General features: G+C 35.1%; 1 protein-coding gene across 1 annotated transcript in view; it reads left to right on the top strand.

The window, feature by feature from the left end:
• The window catches only part of Erbb4 (erb-b2 receptor tyrosine kinase 4), a 972,219-nt gene that overhangs the window by 512,906 nt on the left and 438,336 nt on the right, over positions 1 to 20,977 (top strand). Inside the window, exon 3 of the mRNA XM_090354754.1 lies at positions 8,583 to 8,769. Coding sequence (XP_090210880.1) covers positions 8,583 to 8,769 — 187 coding nt within the window. The remainder of the gene's footprint in view (positions 1 to 8,582; positions 8,770 to 20,977) is intronic.

Raw genomic sequence — 20,977 nt, 5'->3', positions numbered from 1 at the left:
ATAAATCTCTCTTGATTGAGCCCTTCTTTTTCTTAATGTCAATTTTCCACTAAATGATGAAAGAAGTCATCACCATTAAAACAGGAATCCCGTGTTGTTTTTCACCTGGTTGTATGTCTCTTATACCTTTAGCAATGTTTTTAAGATAGTAGGTAGGAACTATAAATTTGCAGGATAATGAATTAAATAGAGGGATAAGTATGGCAGAAAAAATAATCTTGAAGGACTTTTGGGGAAAATCAAGGTGCTACTGATTGTAAATAAATGCCTTTTAGATTTTTCATTTTATTAACATTAATTTTTACATCATATTTCAAATGACATGTTTAAAAAATGAGTCTTCAGCAAGGGAATCTCTATATACAATCACTGGCAATTAGTTTTTAGAACATCATCAAAATTAGGCTAAGGGTTTGTATATCATAGATACATATCAATTTATGAAATAAAACATTATGTTTATAGAGTCATAGATATTTTTTATTTTCTGAATGAAGCAAAAACAGCCATTTAATTTTTATTGAGAAACCTCAGATTCAGCTAAGTAATCTGACATTATCACACAATTAGAAGCCAATGGTTTAAAATACTTGCATTTCCTATCTGTATTTTTATTGGACCTGTTAGGTATACAATAGTTAATCTTTTGATGTCACAATTGTTTGATCAGAAATTTATTTAAAGTAATATCTATTCACTTTTTTCACTTATTTATGAAGAAACTGGATATTACTTAATTTCTTAATCTAGAAAATAGAAATAACATAGGATGCGGTAAGTAGGTCATATAAAATATAAAAATGCCTCATGCACAGAAAGATAAGATAAATACAAGCTAATTTCATTAGCAGGAACAGTAAATAACTACTTAGAAATAAATTATTTGCATAAGGATACTTAAAAATTTGAATTTCTAAACCACAAGTCGTTGGCCTTGAATTCTGTGTATAATCTTGATTGTTCCCATAGATATCTGCAGCATACCTGCTCTCAGTGTGTGTTTTGAATGTTAAGTGCATCACAAGAAATATTAGAACCTTTTTCTCACTTGGGATTACTGAAAAAAGCATTTGTTATTAAATAAATTCTTTTGTTCTGTATTGTTATGGACAAATATTTAGACAGACATTAAAATGTATCTTGGCATCTTGTCAAATTCAAGCTTGATATTTTGACTCTCCTGTTTCTGAAATTGCTCACCCTTTTCATTTAAAAATAACAACAGACTAGTCCCAGAAGCAGTCAATTTTAACTTCCCAATCCTCTATGGCCGTTTCCCATATGCTTTACAACAAAGGCAGGGGTTGTCAAACATCAGTTCAGAAAAACCTATTTTCCTCTTTTACATTTTGAGAGGGGGAACCTAGGACATGAAAATGTCATTCTCAGTTGTATACTGAAGTGGTGCCAAGCATAAGTTATTCCTTTGGTAATGAGAAGATATGTTCATGTACATGCTATGCAAAAGAGAGAACACATTGGGAAAGAAAAAATTCTGGATTGAGAAAAGCAATGGAAATTAAAGCTGTGGAACTTGATGTGACCCTTTTTTTTGTTTTGTTGTTTTTGTTGTTGTTGTTGTTAAGCAGTTGTGCTACACTGTGTTTTATTTTCTGTTGCAAAATATTTTAGATAAAATCTAGAAGGAAGAAAGATTGATTTAGGGCACTTGGTTTAAGAGAGATCAGTCCATGGCTGCTTGTTCTTGTGGATTCACTTACCATGAGGAGGGACATCAGAGCAGGCAGAATTCCTCACTCATGACAGCCAGGAATCAGGGAAAATTAAGTGGCTTCTGGTTTACTTCAGAGGCATTTTCTCAGTCATCTACTTCCTCCAACTAGGCCTTTCTCCTGAAACTTCTATCGTCTTTTAACAGCGCATTAAGGTATTTATTTATAGACTGAAGATGAGATCTTTCTCAATCTCACCACTCCCAAAGGCTATTGTGCTGGGAACAAGCCTACCAACATGAGGCTCACTAGAGACATATCAGACTCCTGCTATGACACGACATAGAGAATTCATTTCTTAAAATAAACCAAGATTTTCTTTGTATCCTCATGTGAGAGATTCTGAAAGAGCATTTAGGTCATTTACCTGGTATAACTGCTAATTTCTGGGATAGAGATTTAGGTAGCACATTAAGCCTGCTTGAGTCATCATAGCAAAGTAGCATAGAGTACATAGCTTAAACAAGTCTTTATTTTCTCACAATTTTGGGAGCCCATAAGTATGGGGCAATTAATAACCTGTGATACCTTGTCTTTAGCTACTACATCATCATCCTTCATCTTTATGTGATCTTCTCTCTGTACATCATGTCTTTGTTCTTATTTCCTCATCTTTGTAACACATGAGTCATGAGTGTTTAGTTCTCACTTGAATGTCTTCAATTTAACCTAATTATCTTTATAAGGACCTTATCTGTAAATATGGTCATGTTCTTGAGTGCTAGAGATTAAGACTTCAACATGTAAATAGAATCTCTTAGTTCATACACAGCAATTTAATCATTGAGATGCATTGCGCTGAAGAGTTGGTTTCTCTACCAAAAAGGTATCACTGTCTATAGATCTTACGTTAGTAAGTATGATTCTTTAATTTTTTTTTGTGTAGCACTAGAATGTTAAAGTACTGAAAACCCCAAATTTCTCCACAGAGGAATTTGTTTCATTTGTTTCTCTACATAAAGTTTTGGGGCTTTTTTCATAACATACTTTAATTTACTTTAAGTTGAAATAAGTTTTTACAAATATTCTTACTAGTTTTGCATTTGTGTTCTATATTTAATTTCAGATGAAAATTGATTCTTGGGGTTATAGAGATTAATGTATATATCCAGTAGGAAAATATACATACATTCTAGTTTTTCTAAATTATCAATGCTTATTAAAATGCAAAGTTGAAGTTCAAAGTTACAAATAAAAGCCTATTTGTATTAAGATAAAGAAAATAAATATTAAGTCACACATAAATATTTCATTATAAATGTTGGAATTGTTAAGGTGTGAAATTTTGAAGAGCAATACAAAATAGGGATATGAGACTGGGAGTTTGGCCTAATGGTAGAGTGCTTGCCTAGCATGCACAAAGATCTGGACCACATACATAGAAAGACCCAGAGGTGGTGCTGTGGCTCAAGCAGTAGAGCTCTAGCCTTGAGAAAGCTCAAGGACAGTGTTCAGGCCCTGGGCTCAAACCTGAGTCTGGCAGAATAATGGAGTTATGTGTATGATTATATAAACATATATAGCAGGTCATAGTTTCATTTGTATAATCCATTAAAATATTTTTAAACACCAGGCACTGGTGGATCATACCTGCAATCCAAGGTACTTAGGTAGGTTGAGATATGAGGATCATGGTTTGAAGCAAGCCCAACCAAGATGTACATGACACTCTAATTTCCATAAACTACTCATAAAAAGCTGGAAGTGGCACTGTGGCTCAAATGATAGTATTAGCTTTGTAACCATGAGCAAAAGAAACTCAGGGAAAGTACCATGGCCTCAGGAAACTCAGGAAAGTACCTGGGTTTAAGCTGCAGGACCAGAAAACAAAACAAATAAATTAAATTTGCAGAGCTTATGCACACACACACACACACACACACACACACACACACACACACACAAATCCTAAATTCTAGAAAGCCAATTCATGAAATGCATAGCTCTTAGATAGCCAGGACAAGTTCAGATTACTGCCAAGAAAAATTATTTGGAAGTATTTATGTACCAGAAATAACACTGTGAATCACCTGAATTGGTCTCAACACTATTTTTCGCTTCTTTAGATACAGCATATGAGATATTTACCTTATACAGCAGGTTATTTGCCTATATATAGACTGATATTTTAATTTTAACTTTTATTGTAATTAAAAGAAGGGTTACATTATATTTGCCAGATAGAAGGTGCATTACTTCACAAACACTGATTCTCCTCATGTTTTTGTCCCTATTTCCCTCCCCCAACCCCTCCCCTCACCTTGTTTCTCCCCCATCCCTATCCTATTTCAAACAAACCAATAAACCTATATACAATATACCAGATAACACTGGTGTACTGTGATTAGCCAAATAAAACTACCTATGGCCACAGAGACTCAGCTCCATTTTGCAAGATTAACTTTATTTACAATTTGTCTGCAAACCAAGTCACTTTGTACTCTGTTCTGTACGAACTCCAAGTATGAAAGTAGCATTTTGCCAAATTTCATTTCATTTGACAAGCCTAGTCTAGTGTAGATAGGGTCAAGAGATAAAAGACCAATTGGAAACATTGACTTGAAGAGGAATGTTTAAGAACTCTCCATACTTGTTCAAGGAAACAGGGGACAAAAGAAGATAGTGACTTCTGGAAAAGAGACTTAAGTGCTCCTCTCTTCGATGGGACTGAAGGTGTTCACTGCTAAGGAGACATACACTGAGAGCTGGCTAAGTGGCCAGGGGTAAATGAATGGCTCCCAGATTCTGAGAAGTGAGCCAGCACTAGCACCTGAGAACCTGGCTGGTAGTGGCTGAATGTTAACAGGTTCTCAGGCGTGACTGGGGTTCAATTTTCTGTCTATTCAGTGTTATTCCATGCCATGTATAATGAACATGAACTCTACTGCAGTCAGGCACATGACATTTCACATTACTCTTTTTCTAAATCTAATTAGATCAGACTTCCAACCCATCTGTGCCAGGTTGGGATAAGCACCAGACTTTCAAACAGTGAAAGCTGAAAAGTAGAATTCGAAAGCGAAAGGCAGTATCATAACATGCGGTGGGAGCATACACTGTTTGTCATACACATATTCATTTTTTTCTGGTAAACTTCTGGATAGTATGTCATGGTTAAGAATGTGCTCTGCTTTAGATAGATAGAAGAGAGGGACAGAAATTAATTGCCTAGGGAAAGTTAACGAAAATTCTTACTGATACGGAGTCTACAATTTGCTACAACATTAGTCACTGTCAGAGAACACATAAATTCTGTAGTCATTACTAGGGAAAGACTTGACTAACATTCCCTCCCTGGGTCCCACTTCAGTGTGCTCTGCTCTCTACTCTTCTTTTCAATACTACTAATTTGTTTAAAATAGTGTTTACTGCCCAAACTTATCACTGTCTTATTTGTGATGTCCTGATGGATGCTATGTGTTGGTTTTGTTGTGGATAACATCAAATTGGGCATGAGTACATAACATACTGGAGTTAATAATTCAGAACTACTTTGACTTATGGTGATGTTTTTCACAAGTATAAATAAAAATAAGTAGCTGATGCTGAGGAAAAATAATGAGCAGTCATTTGATATGTAAGTAGTAAAAAGATTAAGTAAGAAAACTGTTTTATAGTTAGCCAAGAATATCTGCATTAAATTGTTCTTAAACAATGATGAAATGTTCACAGGTTATAAGGTACTGGAGTCACTTGAATATTGAAATAGATAAAGGAACAGTTAGGGAGATATTACCCATTTACTAAAAGGACTAGTTAAGAAAAAATCAATGCAAAAATGACAAAGGAAGTATATCATTTTAAATAACTACTATGATCAGTACTTGTTCAAAGGAGATATAAAATGAAATAAAAGTAAAAGTAATAAAGACAGATAGTCAACAGAATAACACAAGGAACCAACACCATCTCCCCTAATCATTAAATGACATCTATTATTTCCTAAGAAGTTTACACTTATGGATTTCATATATATTTTCTCCTAAAATATGATAACACTGAGAAAGATTATTAAATTTCTTTTCCCTTGGAAAAAATTCAAATTTTGTCATCTAGGCATACCACTAGTTTGATATGGTATAGCAGGTTTTTAAATCTCTCCCTCCCCTCCCCCCCTCCCTCCCTCTCTCCCTCCCCTGCCTCTCTCTCCCGCTCTATCTCCCTCTCTCTCTCCTGGTTCTAGGGCTTGAACTCAGGCCCTGGGCACTAGAGCCTCTTTGTTCCCAATGCTCATGTTCTTATGACTTGTGCCACAGTGCCATTCCAAGCTTTTTTTTTTTTTTTGAGTAGTTTAATGGCAATATGAGCCTCATGGTCTTTCCCGCCCATGCTGGCTTCAAACCACGATCCTCAGATCTCAGTCTCCTGAGTAGCTAGGATTACAGGCAGGAGCCGCAAGTGCCTTCCTATTTTCATCTCTTGGTTTCCATTATTAAAAACTATAAGCAACAGAAATTGACTCCTGGATCAAAGAGTTCTATAACCTTTCAGGCTTTAGTAATCTTCTGTAAGTATTCAGTCTTAGATCACAGCAATTGCAGAAATATACACTTAAAATGGAAATTAATGTCACCAAGCACAAAGTTACTGCTTCTGAAGGAAGGGAGATAAGAAGTTAGGTGCCTATTCTCTTGGCATAATTTATAGAGTGTCTGGCACTAAATTGTTACTGAACCAGTAACAATAGTAAAGGATTTCCTCTTTTGGGACTTTAGGATGGTTTCTATTTACTCCAATGGTATTATTCAAACCATGTTTTGGTTGTTTTGTTATTAGCACCAAGTTCATAAACTCATCTTCTGGGGAAAACAATATCTAAGCAGACCTTAAGCATTGCTTTTTGTTTCTCAATTCCACTCTCCTTACCATCTATTATGGAATGCGTTCAGTGCCAGTGTCTACGAAGGACTATAAGACACATTGACAAATACATAAGGAGCCATTCCTTAAGTTTAGGAATACATTTCAAATTGCAGAGAAAATAGATGAATATTTTAAGCATTAAATGACAGAAAATTTATAAATTCATTACTTAAGTAATGAATTTATAATTATTTTGCTTGTCTTCAACTGTTCCCAGACATTTCACTTAGCTGGTTGCTATAAACAATAGAACTTGTAGCAATACTTGTAGCAAATGTTTACGCTTTGCCATAAATCTTTCTTTTGTTATTTTCTATTGTGGGGCTTGAACTCTGGGCCTAGGCACTGTCCCTGAGCTCTTCAGCTCAAGGCTACGACCCTACCCCTTGAGCCACAGTGCCACTGCTAGTTTTCTGGTGGTTAATTGGAGATAAGAGTCTCACTGACTTTAGTGCCTGCACTGACTTTGAACGTGATCCTCAGATCTCAGTCTCCTGAGTAGCTAGGATTGGCCAATTTTCCAATTTTTGCAATGATAGAAATCTTGTGATCCCTTTTCAAAGATGAAAACACCAGGGGTCAGGTTTAACAACTGTCCACATTATCAAAGCTAAATACAAAAACAAGGTTTGAGACCAACTTTGCTTACCATTATATTTCTGCATTGCAAGTCCATAGATTTAAAAGTTGATTTTCTCTTCATAAGAGAAAAATGTAAAGTTACAGGAGTTTCTTTCTGATGGCTTAATAATAAAAGGAGAAATGAGTAGATGACATGGTTACATGACCTTACCAGATAGTAAAACACTTAATTGAAAGTCAGATATAACTTTCCTTTTACTTGTATCTACCAGCATTCACTCATGCCATGCTATTGATTATTTTTTTAAGTATTAAGTAATCCTACTCTTAATGTCTCCTGTAATTTTATTTATGATCATTATGCACTGCCATTTATCTTATGCATAAATGTATTATTTGGGAATATTTATGTAGAAAAAAGGATTAGAAAATACCCCAAAACAATATGACAATGAATATGAGAAACTAGAAACCAGTATACTGGGTATGATATGTTTTTGAGGGTCATCCAGAAGGAAGAGTTTAGAGTACACGTGGGTATTTATGTTGACTTGGGGACAGATATGGGAACAGAGAAAGACCAGAGTGGTGTACTTTAGAAGGTCATGACATAAGATTTTACCAGAATCACATCTATCTTCAAATTTGAAGTGAGGCAAAGGCATGGATAGCAAAACTTCTATTGTTAAGACAGAGAATGATGATGAGGCTAGGAGTGTGGCCTAGTAGTAGAGTGCTTGCCCAGCATGAACGAAGCCCTGGGTTTGATACCTTGGTACCACATACACAGAAACAGCTGGAAGTGGGACTGCGGCTCAAGTGGTAGGGTACTCGCATTGAGAAGGCGCAAGGAAAGTGTCTAGGCCCTGAGCTCAAGCCCCAAGACTGGCAAAAAGAAAAAAGAATGATGGTGAACCAGATTATAGCAATGAACACTAACTAGTATTTAAATCTGCTTTAAATTTGTGCAATTAGTTATAAACTATTGCAGCTTGATTTTACTTATTATAAGCTCATCAATCAATTTGCCTTTCCTTATAAAATTTGATATATGGTCCTGGTCCTGTGTCTTTTCCTCTTGTCTAGCAATAATTAGTATCTTTTTTCTTTTAAATTTCTTTTAAATTTCTCAGGTATGAGAAATTTCTCACAGGATAAAACCTATTTTTTATTATAAGAGAAATTTATGGCTTTGCAAGTAATGCAACTTATACTTCAACCATTTGTAACCATGTATTATCAAGCCAATATACATATGACTATGGTATGGAAAGAGAGTTCAGCTTACAAATTAGTGTATTAACTTAAAACTTGTAAGTTAGAATTGGATACCTGATTTTTATCAAAATGACTGCATACAAGTAATCACCTGTTAATTTTATACGATTTTTTGTATCTTTTCAGTCTATCCGAGAAGTCACAGGATATGTCTTGGTTGCTCTTAACCAATTTCGTTACCTACCTCTGGAGAATTTACGAATTATCCGTGGGACCAAACTTTATGAAGATCGATATGCCTTAGCTATCTTCCTAAACTACAGGAAAGATGGGAACTTTGGACTGCAAGAACTTGGGTTAAAGAATCTCACAGGTAAGAGAAGTATCTAAATTCACAATGTATTTTCATTATCAGTAAACTTCAGTACACCATGCATATTTGTGGCTGTTGTGATATTTACTGATTTGGTGAGAAATGTTGGCTCTGTGATGCTTTTACTTTTCTTTAAAGATTTTTGTTAGTGTAGCTTGAAAGATAGCAGAGTACTGTATCTCAGATGAACAGAAGCACACTAAAAGGAGCTGCTCAGTCAATGAAAACTGAGATAGGAAGCAGGTGGAAGAAGGCTATTTGGTGGTTTCGAGTGAACAGTGGAGCACATCATCAAATCTCTGTAATACCAGTACTGCGTTCCCTTCCATAAGAGCTTAGCAATACTCCAGCCATTCTATCTGCGGAGACTAACCTCTAGCATTTTGCACAATCACCATAGTTTTAGAAATCACATCTAAGGTATTCAGTTTGATTCTTCTTATTTAATGGATTTTTGACTTCTGGGAGTAATACTTAGAATACTTCAGGATCACCAGATTGATCTTTTTTTCCTGAAATTGTAAATACATGATGCTAGCAACCCAGAATCATCATCTTCACTCACAGAATACCATGAATGAATTGGTTTCTTTTCAGTTCAGAGCTCTGGGTTAAATACTTATTGGTGTAAAACATGTTATTGAATTTCTAATCATGAATTTTGATGTCTTTATCTACAATCAAAATGTGCTAATTATTAATTTGTGCCTCAGACTGGAATATATCTATTAATTTAAACTAAATGAATATGATCTGTATATTTTGCTGCAAATTTGTAGTGATTTTCTTGGCATTTGAAGTTCATGTTATGTTTTCTAACACTGAAAAATTAAACATTTTGGAGGCATATCCTTAAACTATTAAGCAAAACATAGGATTAACACTGTCAGATTGTTGAGATTTTTTTCATGTCCACAAGGAATATAAAACATACACTTTAAAATACATAATTGTTACATAGTTGTACATATGAGACACAACTAATATTGTTTGATGAAAAAGGATTACTGAGGCCTGGGAGTTTGGCCTAGTGGTTAAAGTGCTTGCCTAGCATGCATGAAGACCTGGGTTCGATTCCTCGGTACCACATACATAGAAAAAAGCTGGAAGTGGTGCTGAGGCTCAAGTGGTAGAGCTCTAGCCTTGAGAAAGTCCAAGGACAGTGCTCAGGCCCTGAGCTCAAGCCCAAGACTGGCAAAAAAAAAAAAAAAAGAAAAAGGATTACTGATTATTTTATTTAGGACATGATTACTATAAAACTGATGAAAATTGGTAAATGAAAATTGTTTCTGAATTAAAATATTTCTTCATCAACATTTTTACTTTACATTTGGTCTAAGATAGTTTTTGTATTGAAGAGTAGAATTTTACTAAATTGTTACTTAATGATAGGAGAAAGAATTTTGGAAATAAAATTGGTAGAAAACAGATGAATGGCTAGATTAGAAATCTAAAAATAAAAGGATTCAGTTACAAGTTTCATGTAAGCATTATATATTTTCCACGATTTTCCTATGATTATATTAAAAATAAATGCATTTCTTTTCAAAGTTTTTATGCTTGAATTCTGTTATTACTCTATATAACATGCCATTAGAAGAACTAAATTTAACTATTCAAAATAATGACTTTAAATATGCCTTAATTCCTGCATGAGTTCTTCCCATTTACTATTATGATAGATTCAATTTTTTCACACTATAAGATTACACTGTTATTTCAAAAATACTATATTCTGTCAGAAAGTTTTATGGTATTTTCTGGTGAGGTTGTATAGATGTATAATTATTTAATAATTATTAGTTGATTACAAAACATTTGCTCATGCCTGTAATCTTACCTATCAGAGGAGTATTATTTGAAGCCAGGAGAATTCATAAAAGTATCATCTTCAATTAACAAATAATAAAAAAATAACAAATAAAAAGCCAGAAGTGGAGCTGTGACTCAAGTGGCAGAGATCAATCCTTTAGTGAAAAAGCTACAAGATAGCATCCAGATTCTTTGTTCAAAAAGAATGACTGTCTAGAAAAATCTATACTTGATGGAAAGTTATTATTAATTTTATGAATTATTAATTTATGAATCTGAATGAAAGAACTATACAATACAATAAGTGGTTAAACTTCAGAACATTTTGGCCAAGTTCAGGTATTTTATTTATTAGGTAGTTGAAATTTTTATGCCAAAAATTTTACACAAATGTCTAGAATTATTGATTTATATTCATTTGGTGATCTGATTGTTATTATAACTGAAAATAGTTGTACAGTAAATGTGATTGCATTTGTGTGCCAGAATTTGTGATGAAGGAGAGAAAGCATTTCATTGTTCAAATAAAGATAAATCGGGGATAAGTTATCCTCAATAGGTTAGTCTTTAAGGAGTAAATATTCGTGAGAACCTAGTTCAAACAGCAACCAAGCATTGAAGTTTGCTTCAGCTGAGATTGCTTTTCTGTTTTTTTAAAGGTAATTTGTTTTATGTTGTTTATACATTACATCAAATGGGCTAACAATTTAAATTTCTGTGTTATATGAAATTTTAGGCTCTGGTTCTTCCCCTGACTATAGTCTCAGGGGAAAAATGCTTTTCAGTCAATGCCTCCCTGTGCTAACTTACCAAAGTGTATTGTATTGTTAAATCAGTCATTAAGGAATATCAGAAATATCAATATTACCCTGAAACATGTTAGAACTGCAAATTCTGAGGCCTTACCTGAGACCTACTGATGAAGAAAACTGGAAATGGGCCCAGCAATATGTGTTTAGGTATTCCTAGAGTGATCTGATTACTAAGTTCTTAGAAACCAAGAAGTGGTAGCACAAAATCTAGTTAACCTCTTCACCTGTTCTCAAAACACAAGTAATTCTCACTCATTTATCATCTTATTCAGAGAGGAAGACATGAGACAGGAACAGATAACATTTTTCTGGTCCTGGGCTTGAACTCAGGGCCTGAGCACTGTGCTTGGGTTTCCTTTTTTTCCATATATTTTTTATTGTAATTGTAATTGACAGAGGGTTACTTTATATTCACCAGATAGAAGGTGCATTACTTCACAAACATTGATACCCTTTCTCATGTCTTGGTCCCCATTTCCCTCCTCCCCCACTCCCGCCCCCATCTTGTTTCCCCTTTTCCCTATCCGATTTCAAATAACCAAAAACACATATATAAAATATATTAGATAACAAGGTGAAATACTGTAACAATATGCGCTAACCAAGGGACAGTAAAAGAGATGAGCGATAACATAGTACATTAAGGACAATAATCACTCATTATATGGCTTTTCTTTCTATATCCTGGAGGTCCTAGGCCATATAGGTTGTTCTTAAGGATAGCGCTCTACCACTTGAACGACAGCACTACTTTCACTTTTTTCTATATATGTGGTACCAAGGAATTGAACCTAGGTCTTCAAGCATGCTGGGCAAGCATTCAACCACTAGGCCAAATTCCCGTCCCCAACAGATTCATTTTTTTAGATTGAATAACAGGAAATACAACCTTGACTAGAGTGTTTACAAGCATGAAAAAAGAACAAGGAGACCCACTGAAAATTATTTGGAAAAAGAGAGAAAAATAAAAAGTAATAGAGAGGGTGAATTTAACTTTGATGTGTTTTATGTATGCATGGACACATCACAATAAAATCCCTTGTACAACTAACATAAGCTTATAAAATATGAAGCAAAACTATAGTAAGAAATTAGGGGTTTGAATTATGTTTATATAAAGTGGCTCAGAAAGGAGTAAGATGGTTTACATATGGCATTGGTATCACCAATGACCAGCACTGAGATTTGTGAACCATGGTTTAAAGCTAGCAACAGCAGAATATGTCTATCAGACTCTTCTCCAAATAAACAACAGCCCCTATCTCTCCCCACCCTCCAAGACAACAAGAAGGACTCTGTAACTTCATCTGTGGCTCAAATAATAGAGTGCCAGACTAACCAAAAAAGCAATGGTGCAGTAATTCAGGTTCTGAGCTCAAGCTCCAATACCGGCAAGAGTCCAAACAAACAAAATTTTATTTTGCCCCATGAAGAGCAAAGGCTGCTGCATTTCTGTGCCTGATTGGCCACACTCTAAAAAGAATATTTTTTGCTTTTTAAAAAGCACATAAAAGTCCTTTCGCAATAGCCTCAAAGAAAATAAAGTACCTAGGAATTAGCTTAAATAAGAATGGAAAGGACTTTTGATGAAAACTTTAAAACCCTAAAAAAGGAAATTAAAGCAGAACTAAGGAAATGGAAAAACCTCCCATGCTCCTGGATTGGAAGAATCAACATCGTGAAAATGACAATCTTGCCAAGAGCTATCTACAAATTCAATGCAATACCCATCAATATCCCAATGGCATTCTTTAAAGAAATAGAAGAGGCAATCCAAAATTACATATGGAATAATAAAAGACCCCGGATAGCAAAAACACTTCTTAGCAGAAAGAACAGCGTAGGAGGAATTTCAATTCCAAACTTTAGACTCTATTACAGAGCTATAATTATCAAAACAGCTTGGTACTGGCACAAGAACAAGACTGAAGACCAATGGAATAGAACTGAGGACCCAGATATTAAACCACAGACCTATGGCCACCTAATCTTTGACAAGGGAGCCAAAAAAATAGAATGGAAGAAAGACAGCCTCTTCAACAAGTTGTGCTGGCAAAACTGGTTAAGCACCTGCAGAAAACTAAAGTTGGATCCTCTTTGTCACCCTGCAGTAGAATTAACTCCAAATGGATCAAAGACCTAGAGGTAAAAGCTGACACACAAAACACATTCAAATGTTTTGCCTGTACTTAATGTTTTATGGATATTATACATTTTTGGGTTAATTGTGTACTGGATTATCAGTTGTTTGATATGCCAACAAATATTTTAAAGAAAGTAGGTAATGAATTGTTTGGGGGAAGCCATTAAGGTAAAAGATACAGGAAATGTATTGGATTCTAGCAGATTAGAAATAAAAAAGACAATGAATATAAGAGAAATAACCTCTGAATAATAACAAATTTGAATGACGGGGTACTTTTGAATTACTCATGATTTCAAACTGTTTCTTTTCTTGTTGTTGTTTTTGTTTTTTTTTTTTGTTTTTTTTTTTTTTGCCATTCCTGGGCTTGAGCTCAGAGCCTGAGCACTGTCCTTGGACTTTCTCAAGGCTAGCACTCTACCACTTGAGCCTCAGCACCACTTCTGGCTTTTTGCTATGTATGTGGGGTACCAAGGAATTGAATCTGGGTCTTCGTGCATGCTAGGCAAGCACTTTACCACTAGGCTAACCTCCTGGCCCCTGTTTTTCTTTTTTTTTGTTTTTCTTTTTGTGCCAGTCCTGGGCTTGAGCTCAGGGTCTGAGTACTACCACTGAATCACAGTACCACTTCCAGCTTTTTCTATGTATGCAGTCCCAAGAATGTTATGCAAACACTTTTACCTCTAGGCCAAACTCCTGGCCCATGTATAGTTTTTAAAATTAAAATTAAGGATGAACAAAGCAGCAGTGGTACCCCCTAGACATTATGTTTAAAATGAACTATACAACTTGTAGTCTGGGCCAGAAGAGAAAAATTGGAAGAGCAGGGGACAGGACACTGTCAAAAAGAAATGTGTTCTTTATCTGATTTATAGAACTATAGGGTCCTTCTGCAACACCTGTATAATAAAAATTTTAAAAAATACACTAACAAGTTGGTCATGGTGGCTCATGCCTGTAATCCTAGCTACTCAGGAGGCTGAGATCTGAGGATGGCAGTGCAAAGCCAGCCTGGGCACTAAAGACTGTGAGATTCTTATCTTCAGTTAACCTCTAGTAAACCAGAAGTGGTGCTGTGGCTCAAGGGGTGGGGCAGTAGCCTTGAGCTAAAAGCTCTGGGACAGGCCCAGGCCCAGAGTTCAAGCCCCACAGCTGAAAAAATTTACACTAGCACTACAGAACAGTAAAACACTCCTTAGTATTTAAGATCCTCAAATTTCTTGCATTCTTTAATATTAGGCACATGAATTACCTGATATTGAAATAGACAGACCACCTGTCTTTTAACTCTATGTATGTCAAAGAGCATCAACATAGAATCAGAAAAAAAACCCTCAAGAGTAAATATCTGATGTATCATCTACAGTCGGAGTATCTCTGAGATTCAAAAATTGTAAACAAAACTGTGTCTCAGTGTTTTTATTGGCATTTAAGAAATAAAGCAGGCAACTGTCAGGGAAGACACCTTTCACACAGAAGATGGATAGGCAACCTGAGCTTTCATTTGCCTGCTTCTGTTTTGTTCGTGGCTTTTCTTTGTGTCAAGGCACTGGCAAAACTATTGTGTCTGCTACTGTATATTCAAATAGATTCCAGTTGCTTCACTGGGGCTCTGGATGTGACTTGCTTAGACAAAAAGATGCTCTAGTTTCCAGTATGTCTTTTGATACTGTTTTGAAATAAACTTCATGTATAAGATCAGTGAGAAGCCTGGGGCTTGTCTTTCTCTGCTCTCACTAAGACTGCTGCCTCTGCTAACTCCCAGCATTTCTCTCCTATCTTTCAGTGTCTCTGCCAAGCACATGTTGCCCTGGCCCTTCATTTCAAATCTCCATCATCATGTTTCACCCTTCATTGGCCTCGACATTATTTTGACCTAGACAAGGGATGTATTCATCCTGAGTTCTTTTTCTGACACTTAAGTGGCTAAGTATTCTTCAACTGCTCGGGGAGACAGGTCTTAGTAATGTTTAAGTCAGTTCAATCAGAGTAGTCGGCAGAACATTGTGAAACAGAATGTGTGACAAAGTACTACTAATATTTGCAGTACAGTGGAAGAACTACAAAGCCCATTATAATATTTTGAAAAATAATTTCTGAGAATTTCTTACATTTGAGAATAGATTGTTTAGAGAAGGATTAGATCAAAATTAAATAAAAGAGCCAGGTGCTGTGGGTAGCTCCTATAATCCTAACTACACAGGAAGTGAGAGTTTAGGATTATGCTTCAGTCCCAGAATAGTCATGAAAGTCTGTGAGACTCTTATCTTTAATTGACCGATTGACCTCTAAAATTCCAGAAATGAAGCTGTGACCAAAGTGTCAGTGTACTAGCATGGAGCTAAAAAAGCTTAGGTCTAGCACACAGTCCCTGAGTTCAATTCCCAGGACTGGCACAAAAATAAATAAATAAAATTACTTGAGAGAGCACACAATGTGGCTTGGATAGAATCAGTGGAGAGTGGCAATGTGTTATGAGTGAATCAATTTTTAGATTAAACCACTAATTTCTAAAAACAATATTTTAATGAATGTTCTCGAAAACACTGCTTGTTTGTCCTATCACAACTATATATTAATGAGGAAGAAAACCATATCTTGCATTTATGCTTGTAGACAACACAGAAACAGATATTTAAAAGGTAAAACATTACATTTGTGAGATCAAAGAATTACAATGGCCATTTCTGCACGTTTAATTTTTCTGAAATTTATACTTAGCTTTCGAGAATTGATGGGTAAATTTAAGAAACTGAATAAAGAAGAAATGGGAATCACTCTTCATACCTGTATTACAAATTAGAGTAGAGAATATCTATAGAGGAATCACAGTTGGGTTGGGTTGGCAGTGTAGAATATCATAATGTTTTCTTCTCTGGCTATTTCTTTTCCATCATGACAAGTGAAATGAATGGTATAAGCCACAAAGCACATTCCTTATACTTTCCTCAGGGATCCCAATGAATCTTTATTCAATAGTCCATATACCTACAAAGCCTTTAGAAAAACTTCATAGAGAGAGCTACCACTGTCTTAGTTTTTACAATTCATTACTTGGGGCCCTAAATATCTTGTCTTCCTTTCTTGCTCCCAAGATACTATATGATCTGAATGTCTGTTTCTTTTCCCGAGGAAAAGTTTTCTAGGAAAGAATACTTAAAAGGTAGTTCATTCCCCCCTTAACATTCATCTGTTGAGGAGACATATTATTTGCTTAAATGCCTTTTGAGAAATAAGGGTGAGTTCACCTTTTGCTCCTCAGGGCCCAATGTGAAATAGGAAAAATTATTTCAATTAATACTAACATAGTTTTGTAATTTCAGAAAAATGCAAATCAGTAAATATACTTAGAATACTCACCTATCCATTCTCACCCCGACATTATCCTTTCCTGGCTAGGTTACACTAAACTGTAAAGAAGTGACACAGCCTTTTCACCTTTCCCAGTCACAAAGGGAAGAATAGCAGTGCTGAGCAGCCATCACTGCCCCACTGAATATTCTGATTTGTGAGTACAAGATTGCAAGCAATATGAATAATGTTTACCGATCACCTGAGTATGTAGCATAGAGGGAATTTTAGGAGTAATGAAAATTGTGTAGTATCTTTGACATACAATGTTGCAATAAAAAATGAACACAAAACTGTATCATCCAGTTGACTTACAAAAAACAGTCTAGGTGTGGAAGACCTCCAAACATCCAGCCAATCAGAATTCACACATGTATCTACTTGTTCTTTCATTATATTCTCCGAGGGCATGATAAAGACATATATTATGTTGTTACAGAATTTTAAACTTTGCCAATCCTTTTTTTTCCTCCAGTCCCAAGGTTTGAGCACTGTCTTTGGGCTTTCTCAAGGCTAGAGCTCTACCACTTGAGCCACAGCACCACTTATGTCTTTTCTCTATGTATGTGGTACAGAGGAATCAAACCTGGTCTCCCTGTATGATAGGAAAACACTCTACCACGAGACCAAACTCCTGGCCTTTTAATAGTATTTTAATATATTTTATATTTCAAACATAATCCTGTTACATTGACCAAACAAGAACTGTAACTAATAAGGTTTATCATATGGGAAAATGTAGAACTATTTGCCATTTCTTTGTATTGTGCCATTCTCAAGAGATGGTTAAGACAATTTCTCTAGGCAGAACCAAAGTGAGTGGAATAGGAATTTAATTTTAAACATCCCAGTCTTAAATAAAAGACCTTGGGGTTGCAGTTTTTACAAATGATTTTTGTATTGATATTTATATAATATTTAAATAAATTGTAAGTGGTAATTTGACAATAAAACACAAAATCCTTTCCACTTAAATACTGTATCTTATTTCAATACACAGGTCTATGAACTCATTGTACCAATACTACTAATCCAGTTTCCTTTAATAAAATAAATACTACTAAATTCTTTCCCATCACTATAAACATTGATTAGCTCACTCAGTTTTTTTTTTGTTTTTTGTTTTGTTTTGGTTTGGTTTTTTTGCTAGTCCTGGGTTGTGAAATCAGGGCCTGATCCCTGTCCTTGGGCTTTCTCAAGGTTAGATCTTGAGAAAGAGCCACAATACCATTTCTGACTTTTTCTATGTATGTGGTACCGAGGAATCAAACCCGGGTCTTCATGCATGCTAGGCAAGTACTCTACCACAAGGCCAATCTCCCGGCCCCATAGTTTACTCAATTTTAGTGGCAAAAGTTTAAGATTCTTTTGGAAAGTGATGTTAATTCAAATATGCATTCACTTTGTTTTGATCTATTTGTATATTCAAGATATTTTGCTGAGACAGGAACTATTCTAAATTATCTCTATGTAGCTGTTTTCTCTCAGTAAATATTTTATTTCTGGCAAATATTTACCCTTCAGCTGCAATATGAAAGCTTGGGGAAAGTATCTTCCCCAATTATTATGATGTTTATAGTCCATGCTAAGCAGTCTCCATTTTATTCTGCTTTATGCTCTGCAGGATCTTCTAATAGAAATTTCTAAATAGCATATTCACTTTGTCTTGCATAGTAAAAGACTTAATAATCAAATGTGACTACTTGAAATGAAGCTAGTGTGACTGTGGAAATTAATTTTTAATTTTATATAATGTTAATTAGTTTTAATAGCCATATTTGGCTGATAGCAAGAACTTCAGCTTGTCCTCAGGTTAGTACTAAGGGGACAGGTTGATTTCCCAACCCAGCATAGAAGGTGAACATTTACTTACATGGATTACAGGAAGATCCAGAGAACAAGCCCTCCTAGACTCCTTCAGTCAAATCCTTTTCTGACCAACTGGTTCTACTTTCTAAGATTTAGTTGATTGTCTTTCCATAAATCTAAGGATAGCCCTCAGCTATCCAGTGGCTATGACAAATGAATTATAAATTACATTAAGTATGATGTACAGTTCCTGAAACAAATGTATATTAGTATTGTTTGCCATGAATGCTATTCATAAAAGAAAAATCATAAACAGATGTATAAGACTCATGTTAGAATCAGTGTATTTTTGTTTGCCAGTCCTAGGACTTGAACTTAGGGCCTGAACACTGTTCTTGTGCTTTCTGAAGGCTAGAGTCCTACTACTTGAGCCACAATACCACTTCTAGCTTTTTTCTGTGAATGTGATACTGAGGAATCAAACCTGAGTTTTCACTAGGCCAAACTTTGGGACCCATAATTAGTGTATTTTTATAATCAGTGGATGTATGTTATGTATATGTCATCAAACTATAAAATATTAAATCCATAGCTTATGCTTTCTGGGCTCTGGAGAGTTGTTTATAAGCGTGCTTTAAATTGCTAGTTGTTATGAGTTGGATATTTTCTTGATCAGAAATTTGACTCCTTTAAACAGGAAAATCTTCCTTTTATTTGGCAATTCTGGGATTTGAACACAGTGTACCATGCTTGCCAGGCAGGCATTCTGTACTCTACTTTTGGTTTGCTCTTTCAGTAAATACATCAACTGGATATGATGTCTGAACTACACAGACTCTCTATTATTTAAATCGTACCTCTAAATCTTGTGGCTTTGGTGATTTTTGAGATAGAGTCTGTTCATCTAGGCCAGCTTGGAAGATCATCTTGCCCTTTATACTGAGGACATAACTAAGACAACAGAAATGTTCAACAATATTCAGGTTTATTAGTTGAAATTGGGGTCTCAGAAACTTTTGTCCCACCAACTTCCCAATGGAAACCTTTTGTGTTGCTAGGATTATAGGTATGAGTCATCACAATCAACTTGGAGTCTTTACTTTTCTCATGAAATTATGGAGAGCAAGTGGGACTAAATAAGTTGATTGGTCTCATTTCTATTTAGTTAGAAAGAAAGCCAAAACTCAGCTTTTTACATGACTTCATGGGAATAAGCACTGCAAAACAATAATTTTCATTGCAAGAGAGAAAGCATTTTAAAATTTGGTTAAGAATTATTTTATTTTATTTATTTATTTTATTTATTATTGGCTCATGTTGACAGGCTGTTTGTGTAACATAATATTTATTTCATACAGTAGGAAACAAAAAATCCCCTCTATATCAAGTCTAAGTCAAAATCAATTGTAAAGGACACTATTTATTTTGTTATTTGTAGTCAACACTAACAGAAAGAGATGGAATAGCCATACATAGATGTTAAAGATAAAAAATTTAAGGTAAATTATAGAAAAAATGTTTTAGAATTTATACAATCTTAAAGAAATGTCATGAGAATAGAGATTTAACAAGACATATTGTTATTCTAACAATTTAGAATAAAGGTACAAATTTAAAAGCCTACATCATGGAGGTATAAGCAATAAAATGAATCAGTAAATGAATAAAATAATAAAAAAAACACTTCTTAGCAGAAAGAACAGCACAGGAAGAATTTCAATACCAAACTTCAGACTCTATTACAGAGCTATAATTATCAAAACAGCTTGGTACTGGCACAAGAACAGGACTGAAGACCAATGGAATAGAACTGAGGACCCAGATATTAAACCACAGACCTATGGCCACCTAATCTTTGAAAAGGGAGCCAAAAAAATAGAATGGAAGAAAGACAGCCTCTTCAACAAGTTGTGCTGGCAAAACTGGTTAAGCATCTGCAGAAAACTAAAGTTGGATCCTTCTTTATCACCCTGTACTAGAATTAACTCCAAATGGATAAAAGACCTGGAGGTAAAAGCTGACACACTGAAAACTTTACAAGAAGGAATAGGAGATACACTAGGCCTCCTTGGCACAGGTCGAAACTTTCTTAATAAAGACCAAGAATCACAACAAATTAGAGAAAGGATGGATAAGTGGGACTGCATTAAACTGCAGAGCTTTTGTATGGCAAAGGACATAGCTAGTAAATTAATTAGGAAGCCTACAGAGTGGGAGAAGATCTTCATCAACCATACAACAGACAAAGGCCTCATATCTAAAATATATCAACATCTCAAAA

This window comes from Megascapheus bottae, chromosome 21 (assembly GCF_031878675.1).
Source record: "Megascapheus bottae isolate mThoBot1 chromosome 21, mThoBot2.hap1, whole genome shotgun sequence".
Classification (NCBI taxonomy): domain Eukaryota; kingdom Metazoa; phylum Chordata; class Mammalia; order Rodentia; family Geomyidae; genus Megascapheus; species Megascapheus bottae.
Note: the sequence above shows the minus strand (reverse complement) of the source record. Positions and strands in the feature narration are given on the sequence as shown.